Source organism: Onychostruthus taczanowskii, unplaced genomic scaffold (assembly GCF_017590055.1).
Source record: "Onychostruthus taczanowskii isolate IOZ18803 unplaced genomic scaffold, ASM1759005v1 scaffold6, whole genome shotgun sequence".
NCBI lineage: Eukaryota > Metazoa > Chordata > Aves > Passeriformes > Passeridae > Onychostruthus > Onychostruthus taczanowskii.
In genome coordinates this window covers 15,344,101-15,369,433 of record NW_024503679.1, presented here as the reverse complement: position 1 = coordinate 15,369,433, position 25,333 = coordinate 15,344,101, and the positions used below count along the sequence as shown (strand labels likewise).

Genomic DNA, 25,333 nt, shown 5'->3' with positions numbered 1-25,333 from the left:
TCCTAGTGTTGTTATTGCAGTACTGAAGGTTATTCAGTTCTTTCTGTTTGACATCCTAATCCTCTGAGGCATTGACACTGCTTCTAGGCTTTGTATTGTCAGCATTTTCCTCAATCTTCCAGCAGTTCTGTTCTCTTTGTGCCAAGGCCATTAATGAGCATACTAAATTAGATCAAATGCAAGACAGACCTTTCAGGAAGCCTACAGTAACTGATCCTCCTTTGCAGCACTAAAGGTAGATGGGAGGCCAGCTCTCACCTCTCTATGGATTACACAATTATATCTATGTTTCCCAGCATGTCACCAGTGAGCATTTCCCATGCAGCAAAAGGAGTTCTTCACCAAACAGATTAAATCTACCATATTTCCTTTGTCTGGAAAACCAGTTATTTTAGTCAGAGAAATGCAGCCAATGAGTTTTGCCTGGAGGAAGCCTATCTTGCATCCTTTTACCACTATGTCCTTGATTATTTTTGCCCTCCAAATCAGCTCTAAAAGCTGGCACGCTGCTGAGGTCAGCTCTGTGGTTACATGGATCACTTCCTTCTTTCTTTCTTCTCTTTCCCTTTCATTTTTCCATCCATGGGCTGGAATCCAGCACCAGGCTCCCCAAGGGTTCGCACACCACAACAGTGCCCACTGGGGGAAAATGAAGCCAATTCTAAGAGTCAGTCAAGGCCCCAGTTGGCTCAGCACCTCAAAAATATGTCCAAAGGCTGGGGAGTGCCAAAATAATGGTGCCTCAGTGTGTGATGGTTGATAGTGCCCATTGCTTTGATTCCTGGTCTGATTTAGACTTAAGGTGTGTATCCATGTGCTGACTGAGAGTCCACTCTGCCCTCTAGACCTCACCATATCCCTGTGACAGTGCTCTGTTTAACAGCCCAGGAATACAGAAATCAGAATAATACAGAAATCAGTCTGTCTCCCTGATTCTGGGCTGTTTGCACCCCATTTCTGTGTGTTCTCATCACAGGTGGATGGGGAACAAAGCAATTTCAGCTTTATCTTGTGAAGTGTTGTCTTGCAAATACTAGAATTTGGGGGGAACAGTATGATGGAAATCTCTTTGAGAACGTCAGTAAATTACTCACAGGGCTGTATAGAAATTGCACTAAACTGGAGGGATGTGGATGTTTGTTAACTGAAGGGGCTGAGCTGGACATTTCATGGCTCCAGATGGGTCAGTCCTTTCATTAATGCAGTTTATCATCCATAAGGTTCAATGCCAGCAGGTTCAAACCCTTGTCTGTGCCTTGTGCTGAGAAACATCTTTGATGTGCGTTGGATTTGGTTACATGAAAAAAAAAAAGAAAAGAAGGAACAGCCGTGGGGAGGGTTTCGTTTTAGCCTGGAAATCTGGCATCAGTAGTAATGTTAGCACCCTCTGATCCAAGGAGGCACCACGTAAGAGCTCATTTTGAAGTACTTCCCAAAGCTGGAGTTGGGATCTCCAGAATCAGCTTGAGCTTAATGAATTTGCCAGGACTGTGCTGGAAGGGCTGGAGCAGGGAATGCTGCGCTCTGGTGGCAGCTCCTCAGGGCACTGCCTGCAGCAGGGCTCCCGTGGGCCTTGCAGAAGCAAAAGCCAAAATTCTGCAGACCAGAAAACCTGAGACAGTCCTGGGCACCTTTGTGAGGGATGGCTGATATCTTGCTGTGGGCACATCTGGGGCCCAAACCATTTGGTTTGATGGTGATGCCCATCCACCAAAAGGAGACAAAAAATCCTGTGCTCCAGGTTGTAGGCAGGTCATCAAGTACTAATCAGTGGCTAATTAGCCACTGAAAGACAATTTGCTTATATCTTCCAGCAAATCCAGCAACTCAACTCAATGGAGTAATTCTGGCAGAGAAGGCTGGGGTACAGACAGTGTAGAATGAAAAGTGCTCTTTGGCTACTGCTAAATGCATTTACATCAAACAATCCAAGATGATTTGCTGGAGCAGGAGTTAATTTGGCATTATTTTCCACATGGAGTCATGAGACAGGTCCCTTAGCTTTGGTGTAAACACCCAGGCTGGCTTCCATCACGTTCTTTCCCAGTGCAATGTTTGACTCACCAACCTTGTGGTTGACCATTGCCTTGCTTTAAAATGTTACATGATCTGCACTGCTTTGTTTTGAAGCTCTTCAGGCCAAGTGCAGTTCTAACCCACAGAAAAGGATTAGCAGGATAATCTAGCAAAATATTTAATTGTGAAATCCATTCCTCCTGCTGCCTGCTGTAATGATCTTCACAGTTTGCATCGTGTGCCGGGAGCTGAGAAGAAGGCACTGCCTTCCTGGAAGGGCAGGGAATGGAGCTGGAAACCAGTTGCCCCATTAAAGCTACACCTGCCATAGAGGTGGGTGGGGGAAACTCACTGCAGAGGAGCTCTGGGTGCTGAAATTCTGTCCCTTGGTGCCAGACAGCAGGATACCTCCTCACACTGACCCCACACTGAGTCCTCCAAAACTGAGAGATCTGCTCATCTGGGGGAGGAGGAGAGGGAATACAATGGCTTCCATCTAAAAAAAGAACTTCCCAAGGTATATGTAAATTATAAAACTTTGTTCCATGGCCGATCTTATTGGTGGGAAATTAAAAAAAAAAAGAAAAAAAAAGAAAAAAAAAGCTGTCAAAATGATAATCACTAAAGAAAAAAAGAAACCTGTGTGAGTGAAAGTTGGCAAGTCTGTTAGCAGAATGACTACTGTACTGGAAAATTACTGAGCACTGTTTATAAAGGCAATCAGACAGGAATGTTAGTCTTGGAGTCCTACTTTCAACATCAGCAGCTGTATTATTCTACTAGATTCCTTGTACTTTTCTCAAAAAAAAAAAAAAAGAAAAAGAAAAAAAAGGCAAGCAAGCCTTCTAGTGACTGGGTGTGGCACAACCTGTTCCCAAAAGACAAGATTCACCTGGTTGTTTAGAGCCCAGTGCAGCAGAGAGGTGGTGGAGAGCTTCAGGAGTGTGTGGGGAGAGGACAGTCCAATAGCAGAGTGTGTCTGTGTGTTTCATGGAAAACACAATCCATTTGTAAAGAGACTTTTCTTCTACACAGTCGAGCATGAGCTTGGTTTGACAGCTGTAAGCAAAGTATATCTGTCAGTTCCACATGACTGATTCTCAGAAATCTTTTCCAGTTCTTCTCGCTAAAATTATCCAATGTAAAATCCTGGCCCTGCTGAAAGTTGGTCTGACTTTTGCCTAAATCAGTAGAGCCACAGTTACCTCCAGGTGCCTCAGGAAACTAAGAGTGACTTTGACATGATTTTGTATCACAAACTGATGCTAAAGACAAGCAATGCTAACTGGGCATGGATTTATCCTCACCTGTGCATTAAACCAAAAGGTTTCCAATAAAATCTAATAGAAATAGAACCCTCACATTGTAGGGCTTTTGGGTATGTTTCTGTCACGTGGCTTTTTCAGACATATTTTGTAGGAAGTTTCCTCTGATGCTTTACTCAGCGGTAGCACAGGATATAAACTGGTTGTATGTAAGAGCCAGCTCTAAAAAAACAGGTTTAATAACAAAAAAAGGTGTTATTGCAAACATATCTGTGGTCATATCAGGCTACTGTGAAAGCAGGGAAATAAATGTCACTATAGCATTGGGAAGGCAGCAAAAGTACCTTGTAGGTAGTGAGGGGATGTGTGAACAGGCATGGGTGTGTAGTTAGTGGAAGAGAACACACTTTCTGCAGGGCTCAGGGCAGAAACAACCAGGGGAAATTTAATGGGTTGCAATATTTACTCCAGAAGATGTAATGGCTTTATGTTATAAGAGGCTGCAAATCTCTGAAAAGTGACCTCACGTCTTTTGGTTGCACTCCCTCACCCCCATCCTTGAGCCTTGATCCATTTGATCTTCCTAACATTTTTTCCCAAATCTTTAGCTCCAAGCCCTCATTTGCAGACATTCATCTCCCCTGGGTTTATGTACATTGTGCTGCGGGCAATTTTTTTTCTTAGAAAATGTGGGAGTCTTAGGCAAGCAGGTAGAGTAGATAATTCAAGGTTAAAAACTAATCCAAACCATAGAAAGATCAAATGATGAACTGAATCTCCAAAAGATATTTCAAGTTTGCTCCAGGGGCCTGCCAGAAGAGTGTTGCCAAAGCAGATTAGAAGAACTCCCAATTCCTCAGAAGAGATACTGAGAGGTCAGAGGTTGAGGAAGACTCAGAAGGCAAAGATTTAGAGCAGCCCTCTCAGATTGCATGTCCTGCCCATCCCAGCTTTTTGAAGCTTTTGAAAATCACACCCTTCTGGGCATATTTTAGCTGGAAAGACAGCCACTGACGGGGTAAAATCTCTGCTTAAAAGCTAATAATATTCTTCCTGAATCTAACCACCAGCAGGGATCACTTAGCTCTTGAATCTTCTGTAGAGGTAAGATTACAAAAAATAATAATACCAGGGATGGAGGCATCCCTGTGGCTGTGAGAAAAATGAGTGTGTTTGTCACGTAAATCAGTGTTTGTTGGCAAAGTGAGAGGCTCTCCTGGGACCCCAGCTGGAGCACTCCCCTGGTCCCACAGAAGATAGGTTATAACCTGGGAGGGAAAGACCAAGCTGGAAAGAACTCTGGTGTCAAGCAATCCCTAAGATCAGCTTACAGGCTTAAAGTGTAACTGGAAGCCAAATGCTGTATATGATATACACAGGGCTTAGTGTACAGCAGTTAATTGGCTTAGTTAATAATACAGCCAGCCTGGGGTTTGGAGTTAGAACACTGGAGTTATTTTTGACGTTGTCATAAGGAAAGTACCTATCCTTTTTTAAAGAAGATCACCCTCTAAGTAGGTCATCTTGTTAAACAAACTCAGGTGTGTTCAGAAGGTGTAATGACAGTGTAGAGACAAAAATCTACCTGTGCTGCAATTTAATAGTTACCATAATGTGATACTATTTGAACACCACCTTTTTTCTCCCCGTGTGTATATTTGCAGATAGTAATTCTGCTAATATCTTGCTGCAAATTCCTTCCAAAAATTTGAAACTGGCAGGAATTTTCATCTTTAATCACTTTATCCACATATCCTTTGTCTTTCCACATTGGTTGTGAACATTGTTGAAATGTTCCTGTGTATCACAGGCACTAAAACAATATTTTCAGCTGCCTTTGAAGGAAAATTTGGGGGAACTGTGGGGGTTCAGGGCACTGCCAGGACAGTATGTAGGACTCACCTTTACTTGTTTGCCTGATTGTTTTTACAAGTCATTGATTCAAGCATAGATTTCACTGAGAGGATGAAGTTTAGTGGTCAAAGTGATCATCCCCTTGGTGCTTTTGAAAATAACCTACTTTACATATTCGTATTATTTAGACATTTAATATCACTTGTCTCCTGGATGTGAAAGTAAAACCACCACTTTAGAGGGGCCTTAAATTTCTAAGTATTTTGATGGTCACAGGCAGGGCAGAGTGGGCTGTGAGGTTTCAGAGATCCCTTACAGCATTGCCCCACCTGATTTGTAACCACAGTGTTGGGATCAGGAGTGGATGTAGTGGATGGTGGCTGAAGACCTCTCCAAGGGGTAAACTGGAGATTGCTTTTGCCACAGACACATCTTTGTTTTGGTACCCTGGGTTCCAGCTCGTTCCCTGTGCAATCATTCTTCTCATGATGATGGTAATACTTGTTTTTTCTGTGCTAAAAAGGAAAACCATAACCTTTCTTCTTAAGGCATCTTGGAAATAGTTGGCATGCTGTGTGCTGCCCATCCTAAGTGCAAGCTCACAGCCAGCCTCTGCCAAGAATGTATTTTTATCTTTCTCCTTTGCTTTCAGCCCCTTTCCCTTTTTCTTCTGCCAGTAGCTGTAGATCACAGTGAGAGCAGTGCTGAAGTGAATATTAGCTGAGTGGAGCCTGGGCAGAGCCCTTTCCCAGCCTTGTGACTCACACTCAGCTCATAAAGCACAGCCATTTCTGCCCCTCCAGGCCTTTGTCAGGAGGTTCCTTCCCCCAGGTGGACAATTCCCTCATGTTTGCTCCAACAGGGCAGAGCCCAGCTGATACCAAGGAGGCCTGGCTATTAATTTTCATGAACACTGATTTCTGCACTTCAGGGCTATTTTTGTCAGTCTTTCACCCCTAGTATTCAATTTCCCAGCTGACCTTTTCCCATTCCATAGGAGAAATACCAAGCCCTGGGCCACGGAGGTGCACCAAAACTGCAGTCTGGAGAAACAGGTTTGGTGTCTCACCAGCTGTTTTAGCCAACAGAAATTCACAAATGTGTCAGTCAACTGCTTTAATGCACAGGAACATTTGAGCAGAGTCCTGTTCCACAAAAGACAGGTGGCCAGTCTGCCCAGTCCTGCTCAAACCAAATGGCTTCTTCCTGCACTGTCAGCACAGTCATCAGTGCTGTCACACCAGTCATGGCATTCACAAATTAATTCATTACAATTGCAGCAGGTGAAGATGTTTCTACAAATGGTGCTGAGCTGATTTTCCCCCCTTAAGTAATGGGAAGATGGGAAACAGTTTTTTAATTCATTTCAGAGAAGTAACACACAACGCTTTCAAAAGAAATATGGTAACGTTGCTCTACCTAGATTGCAGGAGCCTCCAGCAGAATGAAATAGTATTTTTCAGCAGGCCTATTTTTGAGAAGTCTTGTTTGGGCCACTACCATAATAGCCCAGAACTGGGTGACAAGTAAAAGATTCATGGTGTAAGGATACAGATCTGGATGACAGTCCTGAATAACAGGCTAGAAGGTCAATTGCCTGGTGAGAAAGGCATGAGAGCCTTCTGGTGCTCAGTGGCTGCACAGTTATTGCTCCAGTCCCTCACTCCATCTAGGCATGCCTGTAATTACAGAGAACATGCTCTCACTGACAGATTACAGGAAGCTAAAGATCGATGCTGCTTTTCTTTTAGAAAAAAATGTCCTCCCCTCCATCCCTCCTCCTTCAGATCCTTCTTAGACACTTTATTCACTGCCTTGTAGCCCCACTGTGGTGCTTCCAGCACTTGCTGGAGTCAGTGGAGGTGGAAGACAGAGCAGGGAGGATTCCTCCTTTCCCTTGTAAGGAATGGTCTTGCAGGTGGTCTGCAGACAAGTCTGTCTCTGTCTGAGAGAAAAAACCAGCCCCACTGCAGAGTTTGGGGTTTTGCCTGATATGGAGTCAAGAGGGAATATTCCCCTGCATACTGACACTGCTGTTTTACACACTTCAGCTCCCAGAGGGGATCAGTGAGCTCGGGGTGACGACAGCACAGCACCATCAAAGCACCCACAAACCCAGGAAGAGCTGTCCATTTCTCACTGGCTTTAAGTGAAGCATAATGTTTTATTCCAACAGTTTGCTAACATTTATCCTCTGGCTCCTTCCCAGGTGGGTGACTGGCCACTGGAGTCCCTGCTCTGCCACGTGTGAGAAGGGTGTGCAGCACCGGGAGGTCACTTGTGTTTATCAGCTGCAGAACGGCACCTACGTCAACACCAGGGACCTCTACTGCCTGGGCAGCAAACCAGCCACGGTGCAGAGCTGTGAGGGAAGGGACTGCCTGTCCATCTGGGAAGCATCAGAGTGGTCCAAGGTAGGAACTTCACTCCAGAAAGGAGCCAGACTGCTCAGAGCTCTGGATACACTGGCCTTAATCCATGGTTCTCATGGTCAGCATCCTCACAGCACTGGAGTGCTGGACAGGACTCTCATCTGTTGAGATGAGCAGTGAGGAGCTCAGATTTGGTTTCCAGACCAGATGGGTTAGTAAGGCAGGGTTTAGATATGCTCTAGTGACTGTATCTTTCCGGATGAAAACTCTGACAAAGAAGGAAAAATGTTTCACTGACCTGAGGCCAGAAGTGCAGTAACCCAGGGCTTCTGGCTCCATTTAAATGTGGTGTGAAGAAATACCAGACTTATCAGGCATCTGCATGTTACAGAGAATGGGCAGCCTTTGGGCCCCATCCAGCCTTCTTTTGTGTAATTCCAGGAAGAAGAAAAAGCTGGTTATATTTTGTGTAAAAGATGCATCTCAGAGTAGTTGCAGAGTTAAGAATTTTTTCCCAAGTGTTATGAATGCATTTCTGATGTAAATAATGGGAGAACTATACAGTTACCCTGTGTTTTGTTTAGCAGCAGAGTGATCTGGGAGTGTGCCTGCAGTTCATGACCAGCACTCAGCTACTACAGGGCAACTTTGTCTTTACCCTGTGAGTAACAGTCCTTACAGGATTCCCATGTTCACTTTGATATTGTGTTTGCTGGGCTCACCTGAGTGATGAGCTCCTTTCACTCTGGCTGCAGGATTCCAGCTCATACCAGCCTCATTCCAGCCTGGCTGTCCAGCAACAGCCCTTCCTGTGGGAAGGATTCCTCATTATTCACCTCTGTTTGGAACAGGGAGCTCCTGTTTAAAACATTGTCAAAGAGATTTTGCTAGATATTATTGTTAGAAGTGTTCTTAAAAGTCACAAAGCTTAGGACAGAAGGGATCCTGAGGAGCAGTGTCTCCTCACAAACACAATGGGATTTCATTGTGCACCTCCTGGACAGGAAATCTTAGTTTGGCAAGAGAGGTGATGGTTAAGTGAGAGCAGTGTTCCCTTTCAGTGGGGTGCTGGATCCTTCACTGCTGCATGAGGTTCGTGTTCTTTCTGAGTTCTTTTGTTACAAAGGACGTGCACAAGCACACCAAGGTTTTAGTAAGTTGTCTGGTAGGTCTTTTGTGTGTCGTAGACATTCCCCTTTCAGATGATGCCCTCTTTATTTCTTATAGCTAAACCAGCTGAACTGTTTATAGCTGAGATTAGGATCCAATTCCTACCTGGTTTACATGTGGATTTTTTACTTGAGTCTTTTGTTAACAATTCGAGGTACTTCTGTCTCCCTTTTATGGAATAGAGTAAGTCAAGTTACAGTGGAAATCTTCCATATCCATGACCATGTAACTCCTTTACAAAGACATAGCATTTTTAGATATTTTTTTCAATAGCAGGTTTACTTTTCCTTTGATACATTTATTTACTTTTGTTGGGTCTTTAACTGTGCACTTGTGATTTTAAATGTGTTATTCTGGCCCATTTCTGCTGTTATGAAGCTCAGTTGACTCCAGGACACATTTGATGCTCTGCCTGTGTGAATTCTTCTCACACCTAGGACTTCCTAAAGTGGTGATCACTTTATTCCTTAGCATTTTAATCTGATGTTGAGGAATAAATATCACTGAAATTGTATAATTTTATAAATCTATTTTCTGATCTATTTTTTTTAATTTCTTGCTCATGCAACACAGTTGACTGCGCTGATGTCTGGTCCCTGGTCAAAAATGTGTGTTTTCACAGCAAATTCCAATGTAATCTTCATCATGGAAAAAATTAAGTTCCCCTTGTATTGCCAAACACTTGAGATTGTTTTGGACAAAGTACTGCTCAACCCATTTTTAATGATAAAAATAGAGGCTGTCAGGAGAAGGTGAATGTTTCTACTGTTAGAGAAATAGAGTGGAAAAAAATATGGATTTCCTTCAGATAAAGGAGTTGTGTCTTAACTGCAAAGTTGTGCTGCTCCTTTGCAAAGCCTCATGGGATCTGACAAAGTAATTTGTCAATAAAATAAGACTTAATGATCTCGAGTGGACACACAGAAACTGTGTCTGTTAATTTGTGGACTCTCTGTAAAATCTATGTATTAAGAAATTCTTCATGAAAACAGATGACTTGAGGAAAGGAAAAAAATCTCTTAAAGAGGGTGATTTATATGTGACCACCAAAGATCTGTTGGAAACCTTCTTGCTCATGCTGTTTTGTCTAGGAAAGTATATGCAGTATTAATCTGTGAATGACTTAAAAGCTGTGGGAAGAACAAACAGTTGGTGTTTTTCCCAGACTTGCTTGTAAAACCCACCTAGAGATTTCTCCTACTGTGAAAAATACTCCCACTTCAGCTTGATTTACTTTGAGTAAATTGGACCATTCCAAAGATTTTTATATATTGAGCTTTGTAGTTTGAGGGGAACGAGTGCAACCCTGAGGAGTCCACCCTGGGGCCTGAGGAAAATGATACATAATTTGGGAAAGTCTACCCAACTTGGGGCAAATTCATGGCTTTAAGGTACCCTTTAGGGAGCTCCAGCCTGGGATCTCTGGCAAGCCTTGCTCTCTGAGCAGTCAGCAAAGCATTCTGTGGAATTCTGCAAAGCTGGGAGGAATTCACCCCTGTTCTGTCTTAGCAGAACTATAGATTGTGCTCCTTACAAAGATGTTACATCCGTAAGGGGTCACGCCGTGAGCAGCCCACAGTAAATTAAGTGGAAGGTTTCCCAGATTTTCAAGAAGTCACTTTGTAGTGCTGTGAAGTATTTAAAGGCATGTCTGTTTGCTTGCCAGCTCATAAACGCTTGTCATTCATGTCCTTAACAAGGCCAGCAGGTCAGAACTGCCTGGATTGTGTTTTTAAGACAGTTAGACAGGCATGCTGAGATTTGTCCATTTGATGTAATTTATATCAAGCTGATGCTTGTTTCCAGCATAGACCCCCTGGATGGAGAAGCTTCTTGGAACACGTTCAAAAGACCTCACAGAATATCTCATATCTGCGCTATTTATTCAGTGTCAAATCAACTGTCTTTTCCCTGCTGGCCCCCCGAAGGGGAGAACTTGACATGCCAGAGGAGGTTAGTTTTTATCTCAGCTGGTACATAGATCATTTCTCCACCCACCTGTCCCCAGTGGCTCTGCAAGACAATTTCTCACTCTTAACCACTGCAGTGGCATGAGAATGAGGAGCAGGCACACTGGCTGTGCTCAGGGGTGGTGACAGGGGCTCAGGTGGCTGTGACAGCAGGTGCTCTCTTACCAAACTGGTTATTGAAAACAGAAATTTGGGTTCAGTTCGTGCCAGTGTCCTTTTTCCTCCTCATACAGCCAAGAAAATCAAGACAAATTCTTCATTAAACAAGAATTTCCAGCCATTGGCAAAGATAACAAATGAGTGACCAGATATCCCTGCTCTTTAGAGGCCAATCCCATAGAGCCCAGGCACAAAAACATTGTGGATAATTTGTGCTCACTCAGTAAATGTTTGTTAGAGTTTTCCAGAGTTAAGATAGTGATGGCAAATCAAAATGTGGACGTGATGTGTGTGCTTCACATGAGAAGGTGTGAGAATTGTGACTTTGCCATGATATGCACAAACTGTACTGCAGAAACGTGTTTATAACAGTGGTCTCATGCTGCTGCGATTTAAAATTACATTTCACACCACCATTTATCACCCTTGATATAGTCCATGATACGTCAAGGGATGTGGCAGTTCTGTGCAGTGAGTCTCAGTGTGTCCTTCAGTATGAATGAGGAGTTCTTCAACATAAGATTTAGTGGCACCATATTTTAGCAAAAAGCCAGCTGACATTTTTCAAAGGAGGTTGATTTTCAGAATTGCCATTTTTCATAAGTAAAATATTTCACAAGCAGTCCAAATTACTCATGTATGAGTGGCTTAGATTATTGTAATAAAACCTTATGGATTATCATTTTCCTCAGTGTTCATAACCCCAGCTTTTCCTCTGAGCTGTGTTACCAACACAAAAGCCATTATTTCTGAGCACCACGTAACAAAAAACTAAACCCCTGGTTTTTTGCAGTGCTCATCAGACTGTGGCAGGGGAATTCAGAAAAGAACAGTGACGTGCACAAACTCCCAAGGGAAATGTGATGCAGCCACAAGGCCGAGAGACGAGGAGGAGTGCGAGGATCACACAGGCTGCTACGAGTGGAAAACAGGAGACTGGTCCAAGGTAACAGCAAACAGCTCGTGGTGTTTTCTTTCTGAGAGCAAAGATATGCAATGTGCTGAGCTCCTCTCTGCTGTCTGCATTCATTTGCAGTTTAAATATTTAGGAAGCAAAGGTTTAAGTGGTTTTCAGGGTAGTCTGGGATCTACACTCATTGTCCAGTCCTAGACTCATTCCAACCACCCAGAGTGAGAGAAAGGCTTGAGTTTAAAGGCAGAGCTAAAACCTCAGTCCCTTCCTCAGGGCTGGAGCTTACCTTCACTTAGGCCTGTCTGAACTTTGTTCTCCAGTGACATCAGTGGAATTAATTCCTGAATGCAGTGGATTAAACCAGATCAGAGTGTGCTCCGTATTTGCATTCTGATCTTAAAGTAATATGAGGTTTTGCTTGGGAAGGAGGCCTGGCAGTGTGAGAAACTCAACCCTTGCCAGTGTTGTTCAGAAAGCATCCTTTACATTACTGACTTTGTGTGTGCATAAAGGACTAAAAATTGCCAGCAATATTATATTCCAGTTTGGTTTTATCTTATCTTTCTAACTGTGCTGTTCTTTAAACAGAAAACCTACTTTCTGTTCTGGAATGTACGGCATGTGCAGAAACCACTGGGATACAGTAGTTGCACTTTGCTTTCCAAAAACCCAAACTCCAGCAAGCAAAATCCAGTGAAGCAGAGGCCCAGGATGGGCAAATTGGCTTATCTGTGATTGCTTTTTTTTTCAGGAATTGCAGTTATGTGTATACTCTGTCATAGATACATTAATTTAGTGGTGTCAGTGCTGGAGAATGCAGGAGGAACCTGCCACATACAGAGTGTCTGTATTTATGCTGAGCCAGGAATTTATGTCACAAGATGTTTACAGTATTGAACATTATTTTATTCATAACCTGGCACTCAGAGTCCATGCAAGCTGGCCAAAATAAACAGTCCCCATGTGTTAACAGGTGAAATAACATTATTTATTTATTTATTTATTTATTTGTGGAACACTAAAACATTTTGGCATGCAAATGGACCCAGGTTCTCTTGATAGGGAGGAATATGAAATAATTGTGTATTCACCGATTATGTGGATTTAAAGTTCAGTGTTGTGTGAACAGTTCCAATCTGATAAAGATGTTGGCTCACTCTGGGATGACTGCAGTCTTACATGGGTCACAGTAAACAGTGTTGTTTGATGGGTTTAATGTCTGCATGTGAGCAGGGCAGGATCAGTGCAAAATCACTTGTTATTTGTGATTCTTAACTCAGGATCAGGATCATCCCTGTGCAGGAGGGCACAAAAGCTTGTGTACTGCATATGTGGCCTGCTTCTGTCTGTAGGGAGCTTGTGCCAGTGCTCTGCTTCCCAGGAATTTCACTCTGTGTGAGTCCAGCAGGATGTTCTTGGACTTAGATTTGGTTTGTAAGGAGCATTTCAAATTCTAGACACATTGGTTAATTCTGACCGGACACTTAGGTCACACAATTAGATTCTTATTCTCTGAGTAGAGGGGTAGAGATTGCTAGAAAAGGGTAGGTACAGTTCTTAGAAGAAAATGTATTGTTCCAGAAACACAAATAGCTGAAATGTTTAAAGTGGAATTTAGTTCTTCACAAATCCTGAGTGAAGGATTTTCATCATGAGGATCCAGAAGCTTTAATACAGGGCTTGGACTTAGGAGGGGAGCCTTTACAGCTATCAGCTCTCAGCTCTGGTTTAAAACAGTTCCTCCTTTAAGGACAAGCACAAAGTCTGTAGCCATTAGCTTGTAGTGGACTCTTTAAAAATCATCCTTCCTGGGCAAAATTCCACTGTAAAACATTTGTTCCCAGCCCAGTAAAAGTCACTGTGAGAGAGCTTTGCTGACTAAGATGGAAACTTTTCCAGTTAATACAAATTGATCTCAGAACAAGCAACAACTTTGTGCAATTAATGTGTTGCGCATTTCTTGCTTATTGTTGAGAACCATCAGGGAAGCATGATTTAACTAACAGTGGTAATTATCACAGATTAAAATAATGGGCCTTGATGCTTTATGTGCAAACAGCTTGCCTGGTGACTTGGCCACTGATCCTTAATTTCCCAAACCAATATCTTCTTTGAAGATGCTGGGAAGTCGTGTAAGAGAGAGGGAAAATCTTATGTAAAAAGTCAAGTCCAGATACAACTTGTAAATAGAGCAGGCTGTTTGGGTGGTATGACAGAGTGCTATTTTTGTGTTAGTAGTGGCAGTATTTGTAGAATACACAGACTCTGTGCATAAGGAGCTCCCAGCAGCAGTAAAACCTCCACACCTACCCCAGACAAATCGTGATTTTAAGTTCTCAGCTCTCATGTAGAAGAGGTGAGGGCTGGAGATGAGGCCTTGCTGATCTGAGACCTGCACCCACCAGCCAAACCTCATCCACTGACCTTAGCAACAGCTCTGTAGCCATTATCCATGCCTGAAAGAAGAGGGATTTTATCCCATTTTCTGTCAGGTTTATTTGCAGCTGGTCCTTGCTGTGTCCTGTAGCTTTTGGAAAGCATTTGGAACTGATTGTCGTGTTTGTATATTCTTAATATATTTGCAGCATGTTTCAAGTGTTGCACAAGAAACTGATATGTCTAGTTCACTTTGCAAACACATAAGGCCAAGTTTGTAAAGTTACTTTAAATGGCTCTGAGTTTGCCTTTGTTAGCCCAGTGCTTGAGATTAACAGACTCTACTGGAATTCTAAAGACAGAGAGTTGCTCTGTTACTAAAGCTCTGTTACCACTGCTACTAAACTTGCAGCTTCTCTACACTGCTGCCACTTCTCTTTTAAACCCATTATCTTAAAGGGATATAAGTACTAATTTTTGCATTTTACTCAGCATGAGTGATACAAGTTTCATAACTAAACTGTTCCTGGCCCCAGAATCTTCAAACCTAATAGAAACATGAATTGCACAATGCAAGACCCACTGAAGGTGTTAACCTGAAATCCTTATTTTATTTTTGCCTGGATTCTTCAGAATTCATTATATCATCCTTTTTTATACATGATGCAATATACAAAAGGGAGTCCAAGCCATCTCCCATTCAGTCGTTTCTTCCAAGAGGAAATTCCACATCCAGTTTGCATTCAGTTAAAGAAACAAACATCTCATACACTCGTTCTGCTTTGAAATAGTTCCTCCTTGTTTGAAATCCGAGCTGTTAAATGTTCTAGCACCTGAAGCATTTTTACATTTTTATTGTAGTTGTGCTGGTCAGAGGAACAAACACAGGTTGCTCTGTTTCCCAACACTTGCCTCAGACTCCCAGACTGCTGAAAATGTGCCTTTTGATGCTTTAGCAAGACAGTAGTCCATTCTTTCGTGGTGAATTATATTTTTGCTGACAAACTTTACATCGAGGATTACATTCCTGCAAGAACAGAGTGTGTCTTTATGTGTGTGGCTCTCTGGGGAGCTGAGCAGGACACGCAGCCCAGCTCCACACCATTCCCTGCCCCAGGCTGTGCTGGAAGGGGCTGCTGCAGGACTTGGACTTGGCATTGGAGTCGCTGGAAACATGTCCCAGATGATGCAGGGAGCTGGAGGTGTTGGCAAGTTGTGGTGGTGACACAGATCTTGTGCTTGAAGGTGAGCAGCACCAGGGGCTGCTTTTTAGCCACTCAAGGCTGTCCCCCCGTCCTCAGCTCTCTCCCCTTCTCCTCCAGCAGTAATGTGGCAGGAAAAGATGGCCCAGGGGAGACTTTTTGCTCTCCACAACTACCTCAAAGCAGGTTGTGTTGAGATGAGGGTCAGGCTCTTCTCCCAGACAACCAGAGGTAGCACAAGGGAGGTTCAGATTGGATATTAGGAAAATGTTCATCACTGAAAGAGTGGTTAAGCATTGGAACAGGCTCTCCAGGGAAGTGGTGGAGTCACCATCCTTGGAAGAGCTCAGAAACCAAGCAGATATGGCACTCAGTGCTAGGGTTTGGTGGGAAAGGTGGTGTTTGGTCAAAGACTGGACTTGACCTTGGAGGTCTTTCCCAACCTTAATAATTCTTTCATTCTCTACAGGCCAAGGCTACATTTTTTGAGTTCCTTTCCTCCAGTTGCCCTTTGGACTCTTCTAAGGTATAGTTGAGGAGGCGAGGTTATATAACAGAAGCAATTCTCCACAAAATTGTTATGGATTTTTCTTTATTTCCAGTTTTATTTAATTGTTTCTCTATTTCACATGCCTCAAATTCTGTCCTGACTAAAGTTCTGTATTTGGAGCCAATAGCACAGATTGGTTCAGGGCTCCCAGTTTCATTTTTTTTGACTATTCTCCATTTCACTGGTGTTGTATCAGGAAAGGTGGAATTACAAGCCAGACACACAAGCTCCATCATTAGCTCTGACTTTCACAAGGGGCATTTTCAGCTCTGTGGGTGGAAGTTTAAATATAAAACTTCTGTCCCTCAGGCAACAATTTAGCTCATTAACCTATTATATTACCTAGCCCAATGAAAAGATTTTTTAGAAGAAGAAAGACACATAGAAGCCTTGTAGCATGTTGGCTTTGCCATATTTTTTTCTTTGCAGTTACAGTAGGTGCTCTGTAAATACTAAGGCCTGTATTAATCTCAGATAACCCAGTGTAAATCCAGGGTGACTGTCTTTCATTCTTCCCTACAACCCACTGGCCACGGGCCAAGGATCTCACTCAGCACACTGGGTCAGATATCAGTCTCTCTTACCTGAGGGTAAACCCAGATTAATTCAGGCACTTGAGTTAATGGAGGTTTATGCCAATGTCATGCAGAGCATGATCTGACCTGGTGGGCTGTGCAGAATCTTTGGGTCTTGGGTAGGAACCATCACAGATTTGTGCTCTTAGGAGAAAGCAAATCTGTGACACATCAAGCTGGGCTTCAACTAGCAGAGAAAGTAGAGGAAAAATGTATTTCTACCACTTCACATCTTGTATAACCTCCTGGCACAACTTTCACTGGATTCAGAGAGATTGAGCACTCCAGAAACTGGAAAGCCCCAGTAAGGATCAGCTTGGCAAAGTGTGATGTTAAACAACATTCTTGTTGCCAAATAGTGTCAATAGTGATAAAGCACATCTGAAAAATCACCCATAGCCACCTGCCCTCCCTGGGCATCAAGAGTTGCCAATTCCTTTACAGAACTTGCTGAGCCTGTGAAATGCTGGAGATGGGTTCTCATCCCAGGAGGACATTAACAGTAGGGAGAGAAAAAAAGAATCTAATTTCCTGTAAGAAAAATGCTGGCTTTGTGCCAGACATTGAGGTGCTTCACACTGAAGATCAGCAGTCGTTCATCACAGTGGGTGGTAACAAGGATTTGTAATTGCAAATTAATTGTTTTGGCAGGATTACAGGAGGTCTTATTCTTTGAGAGATAAACCCCCAGCCTTGCAGTACACCAAAAAACACGTTGGGTTTTGGGGCTTTTTTTCCAAAAATACAATCTTCCAGTGCCAGGAAGGCATATTTTCCAAGCTCCAAATGATTGGGAACATCAACAAAATCCTCTATGTGCCTCACTTTTAATGATTAATTCATATTACATAATAAGAAGAGTAAATCAACGGCAGCTGTGGTTTGAGAGGTGCATTCAAAGCTGTTATAAATATAGAAGCAAAACTGTCCTTTGTTCTAACATTCATTACAAATTCATGGCTTGACCTGACATCTGTTTATGATAAGCTATGGACAACTTGGTTATTCTTCACAAAGGTCAGAACTAAGTTAATCTTCTACCTTGGAGAAAATAACTTTTCTTGTTGGATTGAGAAAATACTCTGCAGGAGGGGTGGTAGCTTAAAACTGCAGTGGCACATCAGAGCTGACAGACCCTTCCCTGCCACCAAACAACGTTGTGATTTATGGCCTTCAGCAGCACTGGAAGGTTGTCCACAGGCCTCACTAATGCACATCAGTTGTTCTCCAGAAGGTGATGGAGCTGAGCTGGGTGGGACAGGAGAGGATCCAACAAGCTTTAGTAGTCAAATTCCCTGCTTCTGTGGTCTTAGACATGGCCAGGAGCCAGAGCAACTGTCCTAGACCTAAGTCCTGCCCCATGGACTGCTCTGAGTTGTGGTTCCCTGTGGTTTGTGGCTCTGGCACACGATCACTGATGTGCAAACCAGAGCATTTCTTGCCAACAGCTAAATCCCAAAGCACCCCTCCCTACAGGAGATGAGATCAAATGGACCAAAATTGGTTTTACCAGCAAGGAACACTTGGATCTGAACAGGGCTTCAATAAGATGAATCCCACCCTTCTTCTCTGTGATTGTCTGTCCTCACATCTGTGGAATATCTTTAGCTGTGGGCAGAGGTGGAAATGTTGCATCATGGCACTAAAATAAGGTCAAGCCTGTGCCTAGGCTTGGGCTAGGAGCCAGCCCCAGTGGATGCAGCTCTAGTTGGGAACTGGGCATGGAAAGGGAAGAGATGCTGATTGCAGACTGGCCATGTCCTTTCCCTGGGCACTGCAGGCTCCAGGAACCAAGTCCTGCTTGTGCCTTTCAGGCTGGTCCTTGTTTGCACAACAAATTGCACAGCTCATCTCCACTGGAGTTTCTGGGAACATCCCTGGTACAAATTATTGTGAAGGTTCTGTAGTAAAGGAGAATGTGCTGCAAAAAGATCAGATTGATCTGAACACTGAAAAAGATCAGTGTTTTGTTTGAAGTGGAGCATGCTCTGCCAGTGTTTTTGTCTCATATTCCAATACAGCCTCCAGTGATCCTATTAACTGGAAGAGTAACTTCTCTTTTTTTGATATTTTATTTAAAAGCCTGGTCCATTAAGTGCATTTTTTTTGATGGAGAGTTAAAGCCTTCCACCAAGACCAGTGGATTGGAAATGAAATTACATTGTGATTTTTTTACTCTCAGTTTTTAAAGTGAAAAAGGAGAAAGAGTGAAAGACAAGCCTGTCCAAGTATTGGCATTCATTTTCTCTGAGTTACTCTGAGATGTTACAGTGTCCAGGATCATGTTTTTGAAAATATGGGGAGTAATAATTCTACATTTGCATTTACATTCTACATTCTACATTTAAATTCTACATTCTACATTTAAATTCTGTAGTATCAGTCTGAAGAGGATTTTCCCCTTGAATACCTACAGCACACAGTATGTACTGCTAGCAGGGACTGCTGTAATTTCCCAGTCTTTTCAATAACCTTTTGAGATTTATAATGACGGCCAAGGCATTAAGGTGCCAATCTCCCAGAACACCTTTAAGGGGCAATGAGTACCAGTGTGACTGGCTGTGCAGAGATGGACTGAGCTCCATGTCTAGAAAATGCTCAGGCAGGACTGAATGAGAGATGAGCAGCCTCTTGCTGAAAGTGAAAAATGTCAAAGCAGTCCTTAGTTTAATTACTTTCTTTAAGAAATTGCATTGGGGGAGCATTGATCATTAACTGATGAATAATTAATAGTAACTAATAATGCATGCCATGGGGCTTCAGCTCCCAGGATGTCCTCTCAGGATAATTGGGGTGGGAATAGAGCTCATGTGGGCCCCGAGAGCCTGGCTCAGCACAAGCAGTGCACAGTGCTGTAGGAACAGGAGGGATTCTCCAGCATCCAGCCTGACCCAAGTCCTGTGATCCCATAGCTGTCCATTACTACTGGGGCTATTTAAAATTACCTTGATTGTGCCTTTTGCATTAGGTGTTTTTCACCATCAAGTTGTCCTGGTGGAATAAGCTCTGGAGTATTTCCACTTTGTGCCACAGGTCCAGCCATGGCACAAGTGCAGTAGGTGACCTGCTAGAATATGGTCCCCAGTGGGCAGCACTGTATCACCTCACAGCTCTGCTTGAGCCTGTTCTTGAAATCCAGTTTGAAACCTTGTGAGAAGTAAATTTTTCCTGACTGGAATATTGGATTAAATGGCATTTTCTCATCAGCATCCACCTGGGCTCCACTGCACAAGTACTTTAGGGGCACTCTCACTACCCAGAATATTCACGTGTTCAGCCTTTAATCTCTGAACTCTCTGTATACAATGGAGCTTTTCAGAATGGCAAAGCTAAGCTTAATTATGCAGTGAGACATGCTGGATGTGCTGGTCAGGTCTTGTTCCTTGGGGTCGTGCAGTTTGAAAGTACAGCTGTAGGCAGTTTGCAAAAATTGCTTCTCTTTTCCTGCTAAGATACTGTCACATCAGCCATGAGCATTTGCTGCCATAATTTATTGTTTCTTCCCATACTGAGTCAGAAGGGTATGCATTTTTTTCTTCTTGGCTAAATTAAACAAATCAGTCATTTCACAAAAGTTTCCAAATGAAAGATTGTTGTAAGCAAGACCAGATATGTTCTTTTACAGATCTAGGGTTCAAAAAGAAGAAAAAAAAAAAAAAAAAAAAAGAAAGAAAAGAACAAGGAAGCTTGAAAAACAACTTACAGTTTGCTTTGGGCTAATTAGATCTTATCAGTGAAAAGACAGATACTTCTTTCTTTAGCATGATGCCATGGTGAAAGTTGACCTGGTGTTTATGAAAGCATATTGCATGCTGCTTTTCAGCTAGAGCTATGGGGTTTAAATGAGTGATCCTCATAAAAAGCCTGATGTGAAGGTGTGTGGAGCACTGGCTTTCAGAGCACACATGTGTGTGCTATTAAGGTCCCGGGAAGGGAGCAATTACAGGACCTTTGTCATTCATCTCAGATGCTGTGTTAGAATGTTTTTAATAGGAACTTCTCTTGCTTTCTTTCTGACTTTCATAGAGGCAAGAAATAAGACCCCCGAGGGGAAAAACACTCTACCCTAACGCCTCGAATGCTTGAACTCTGAAGTCAGTAAAGCATGACTCTATCTCTCAATATTGGAGCTTTAGCCATGGTGTTATCCTTGGCTTCAGCAGCTTCCAGCAAACTGGGGACAAACCAGTATCTTTAAGCATCAGATGACTGCAGACTGATGAATAAAGAGAAAACCCCATCTTGCCTGCAGCTTACTTATGACAGTCATCTAGAACTGGATCTCCCTCTGACAGATCAGCCCTCTCTGTACTGGAGTGTGCTCAGGATTGGCTGGAGGGATGCTGTGACCTGCTTCTGCTGGGAAAAATCTCTTACAAAAAAAAATATTTACACCCATCCCTTGGAGGTTAGAAAAGTGACATTTCTGAAGGTGTCCTGGGGTCTGGAATGTATCCCAACCTCCCAGGAGCCCTCAGCAATGATCCATTATCCCATTCAGTCCTGGACCTGTGTCTGTGCTGGTAAATCTCTACCTTTTCTGACCCCATTAAGCTTCAACAGAGGGATTCTTTGGACTCTCTGCTGTGATGCCCAACAGCAGCCCTGCCCTGGCTTATGTCACTCTCATTCCCCTCTCTTTCTCTGCTATCTTTTTTAGACCAGGAGTTGATGAAGGCCCTGACAGATCTCTGCACTTTCTGTAAATTTGTTCTATTTTAATACCTAATATTCTCCTGGGGCATTTGCTTTCAAAGCAATTATACATCTGTCAGCACCTTTGCTAGATTTCAAGCTTTCATATCAGTATCCTAAGGTGGAAATAGCATTCCAGTTGAAAAATCATAGCTTGCTCCTAAGGTTAGAGTTTTTCAGTGAGTAAATCTTCTTTAAGCTCTTGAATGCAGCTGCTGCCTTGACAATTTGTGAGTTTATTTCCTTCTGGATATCCCCACTGGCTTGCATGTTACTGCCAAAGAATGTGAATGCAGGCATTTTTGTCTTGCTTTTGCCTTCCTAAGCAGTGTTTGAACTGGAGTTACAGGGGCTCTCATTAGCTTCACTTTTTGTAGCTGTTCATTAACCACCTCTATTTTACAGTGCTGAGCAACCCTTTGATCATTGCATGGGGGTGGATTTCCAGTTTACAGTGCTTGTGTTGTCAGTTTAGGGCATTATGGTTAAATTCTGTGCATTTTGCACGTGCATTTTAGTGATAGTGACACCACTGGCTGTGCCTGGTGGAAGGGAAAATCCACTTCTTCCTTTGGCACCAGCATCTCTTCTCTGCTGAATCCAGCCCTGAAAATTGTTCTGTGGATATGGTTCCTTGCTCCGCAAACATTTGGGAACAGGGAATCCATAGCAGTGCATTTAGCTGTCCAGAGAAGGAATATATTTATGGGAATTTGCTGTGCAGTTGGAGTTTGATTTTTATACCTTTTTTTAATGATGTCCTCTTCTCATAGTGCAGCATGAGTAACAATTCCCCCTTTGTATGTATTTTGTATCTATTCCTATTTCCTATTGAAATTCCTAGGAAAGAAACTATCCAAGTACCGAGTTGAAAATTTTGTCTTAAAATAAGCCAGATGTCCAACCTTCCTTTAGCTGCCAAGCCCTGAAGAGTTCAAGAAAGATGTTAAAATCTGTCTTGCTGGCTGTGAAAAACTAATTGCATAGCATAGGTGATGATCCCAGTCTCCCAGGAGAAGGAATAAAACTGCTTCAGGCAAAAGCTCTGCTGTTATTTGTCTGAGGATTGGAGTTGGCAGTGTCTGTGGAAAAAAGTTTCACTGCTTGCCCTCTTTGCTGGTTAACAAATGCAGAGACAGGAACACAGATAGGTGAGTGTTTGTGTGTTGGTATCTGAAAACCTCATTCACCTTATGAGAAAAATGCTGGTTTTGTCCTCTTTTCCCTTCTTTCTCCCCATGCCCCCCCTGTTAAGAGCACAGGGAGTGCTTAAAAGCCAGAGACAGAGGTTTCAGGCTCACTGTTGCAATCATGTGAAGGAAGCCCATGGCCTGAGTTATTTAATACCTGTGTGATAGCAGCAATTCTGTTTGCAAAATGGATGTACAATTCCCCTCCCAAAGCAAAGAGTTTGGGGAGGATTAAGATTAGTAAAGCACTGTGAAGACTAAAAGTGCCACTGAATCCTGAGGATTAAAGGTTGCATTTGACTGGTGAAGTGGAAGAGCCTAATAGTTGCATTTATGAGGAGGAAAATAGTTCACTTCAAATCCAGTGGCCATGCCTGACTGGCTTCCAGGCTGGTGGAAGTCACTGAGGGCACTCCGTGCTGGGAAAGAGCTGAGGGACACACAAAACTAGTGTAATGCCCAGATTTCACTGCATAAATTCAGATTGTGAAGGGGATTTACATCAGGGACTTTAATTCCTGATTTTTGGAATAGCTTACTGTAGGGCAGGGGAAGGGTTCATTCAGCATAATCCTAAATACTATAACCACTGCTGAGGTAGTATTTGACAGTGATCAATTTTTTATGTAAATTCAACACCTGAAAAATCTAAGTGTAAAAGTATCTGTCATAAACTGGTGTTGAACTTAAATTGAAATAAGGAGATTGTAAAGGAAAAAAACCCAAACTGCAAGGGTTTCTTGTGATACTTCTAGACCAAAATGATCACAGCTTTGCTGTACTCATCCTCCTTGGATGTGGAGGTGGAGCCCTGTGTGCATCCACATGTTCTGCCTTTGGCTCTGGGTCTCACAAGCATCCACACTGCACACACAGGATTTGTACCTGGACTTCAGTCCAGCCTCACTGATGCCCAGCTTCTGAACCTCTCCAGTGTTTGGCATCTCTCCTTTGAGAATTACCTCTCTGAGGTGATGGTGGTTTTCAGGGAGAAAGCTCCAGTGCCCTGACTTTGGTGAGAAACAGCAGAGGACAGAAAACATGACCTTTTTTTACATCATTCTGTTGCTACCTCCTGGGCTTTCCCTCACCTCCTCCTCTCCCCCATCATTTGCTTGTGTGTGGCTTTAGCAGAAACAGGAATCTTACCCAAGTCTTGCAAGCCATTGTTTCTTTATGTTAAATACAAGGTTCTTTTATTGACTCCAGCTGCTGCACCTCCCTGTGCTCACTGTGTTTGCTTTATTAAAATTGAACAGCGTGCAAGTAGGACATTGTAAATCACAAGTGACTGGGCCAGAGGAAGAGGGAGGGAGAGGGAGGGACTCTGACTGTATGACAACAAAGAGAGCATATGAACAGGCTGGGCCTCCTGGCTAATAGCAGCCAAAACTCATGAGTACAATTTGCAATTGCTCCCAGGAGGACAGGCAAGGGCCAGACAGCAGGGATAGATGGGAGTGAAACTGGAATACCTGATTTGTTCTCTCCAGAACAGAGCTTCTCAGAGCTCTGGGCACGCAGGAGCTGCCAGCCTCTGCTGGAATCCTGGGATTTATCTGATGTCGGTGCCTGGCTGTGGTCATCCTGTCTGTGGAGGAAGCCTTGTTAGACCATCCATGTATTGGAGAGAGCTTTTAAACCAAGAACCACTGAGTCCCTCACAGAGAGGGAGGTGGAAGCTGCTGGTCCATAATTGCACATTTTTCAGTTTTGCGTCTTCATGACTGGTGGGGGGAATTGCATTTTTGCCTGCTTGAGCCCCATGGGCATCCACAGAGGACAGTCAGAGTAGGTGAACTCAGGGCAGAAAGACAAGTTCCTTCCCTGAGCCAGGTGAGTTCCTCTGCTCACAGCACTCCCTGAAGGTGCAAAACCATCACAGCCAGCACAGCAGCCACACAGAGTGTCCCTGGTGCCACGGAGAGCCAGCTGTGAGCCCTCAGCAGCACAGTGGCTGCACCCTGTGCTCTGGCAGTGACTCCTGCTGTGCTGTGGCACGGAAGCTCAGTGTGCTCTCTCCTGCAGTGCTCCTCGACGTGCGGCAAGGGGCTGCAGTCGCGCGTGGTGCAGTGCATGCACAAAGTGACCGGGCGCCACGGCAGCGAGTGCCCGGCGCTGGCCAAGCCCGCGGCCTACAGGCAGTGCCACCAGGAGGTCTGCAACGACAGGATCAACGTCAACACCATCACCTCGCCCAGGCTGGGTGAGTCAGGGGCCGGGGGGGAAGGTGCCAGCTGCCCGGGGGCTGCAGTGATTGTCCGGGGCCAGAAATCGGGAGAGGCTCGGCCAGACTCCAGCCTAAAGGTCTGGTGTGGGTAGGTCCTGTCTGAGCCCTGCCTCAGGCTGTGCCCAGGTGGAGTGCTTGGCATGGCAGAGGATGGAGCTCAAGAGAGCAGCAGGAGCACACAAATGGTGGGTGATTGGATTGATTGACTGACTGATTGATTGATTGATTGATCAGTCACAGGTGAGGGAGCTGGCAGGTGCATCTTTCTCCATCACAAACTCTTCCACACGCTGCCTGTGCTGCAGTGAGTGTGGAGTGGGATCATTTATTCATTGTGTCCCAAGAAAATGCATGACCCTGACGGGTGGTTTGATGGATTGATTTGCCCAGAGGGGCAAGAGAGCATCCAGCCTCTTCCTGACCCTATGATTTTCTGTCACTGTCCTCCTCCTCACCCTCCCTGCATTCCTTGTGTCCCTGGCTGGGATGGGAATATGGTGATAACCATCTGTCTCCTGAAACACCTAACACTGTACTTAAGACATGCTACTAATTAAGAATGCCTCTGTTAATACAAATTTGTGGGAATCTCATGATTTTTCACATTAGTTTATAAGGGGAAAAAATATAAATATACTAAATATATTTTTTTTTTAACTTCAGCCCTGTGTGTTCCACCACAGCTCCAAGAATCAAGTTGGTTTCTTTACATTTCACACATCATCACCAGTAAGATGAAGCTAAATTAAGGCATCAGCTACATGCACTAACCCAGCCTCATGGGTGCCTCCTGTCC

At 43.6% G+C, this 25,333-nt stretch overlaps 1 protein-coding gene across 1 annotated transcript in view; it reads left to right on the top strand.

Moving 5' to 3' along the window:
• Positions 1-25,333, top strand: part of ADAMTS17 (ADAM metallopeptidase with thrombospondin type 1 motif 17) — a 154,653-nt gene that overhangs the window by 127,531 nt on the left and 1,789 nt on the right. Inside the window, exons 19-21 of the mRNA XM_041418728.1 lie at positions 7,345-7,549; positions 11,600-11,752; positions 24,336-24,513. Coding sequence (XP_041274662.1) covers positions 7,345-7,549; positions 11,600-11,752; positions 24,336-24,513 — 536 coding nt within the window. The remainder of the gene's footprint in view (positions 1-7,344; positions 7,550-11,599; positions 11,753-24,335; positions 24,514-25,333) is intronic.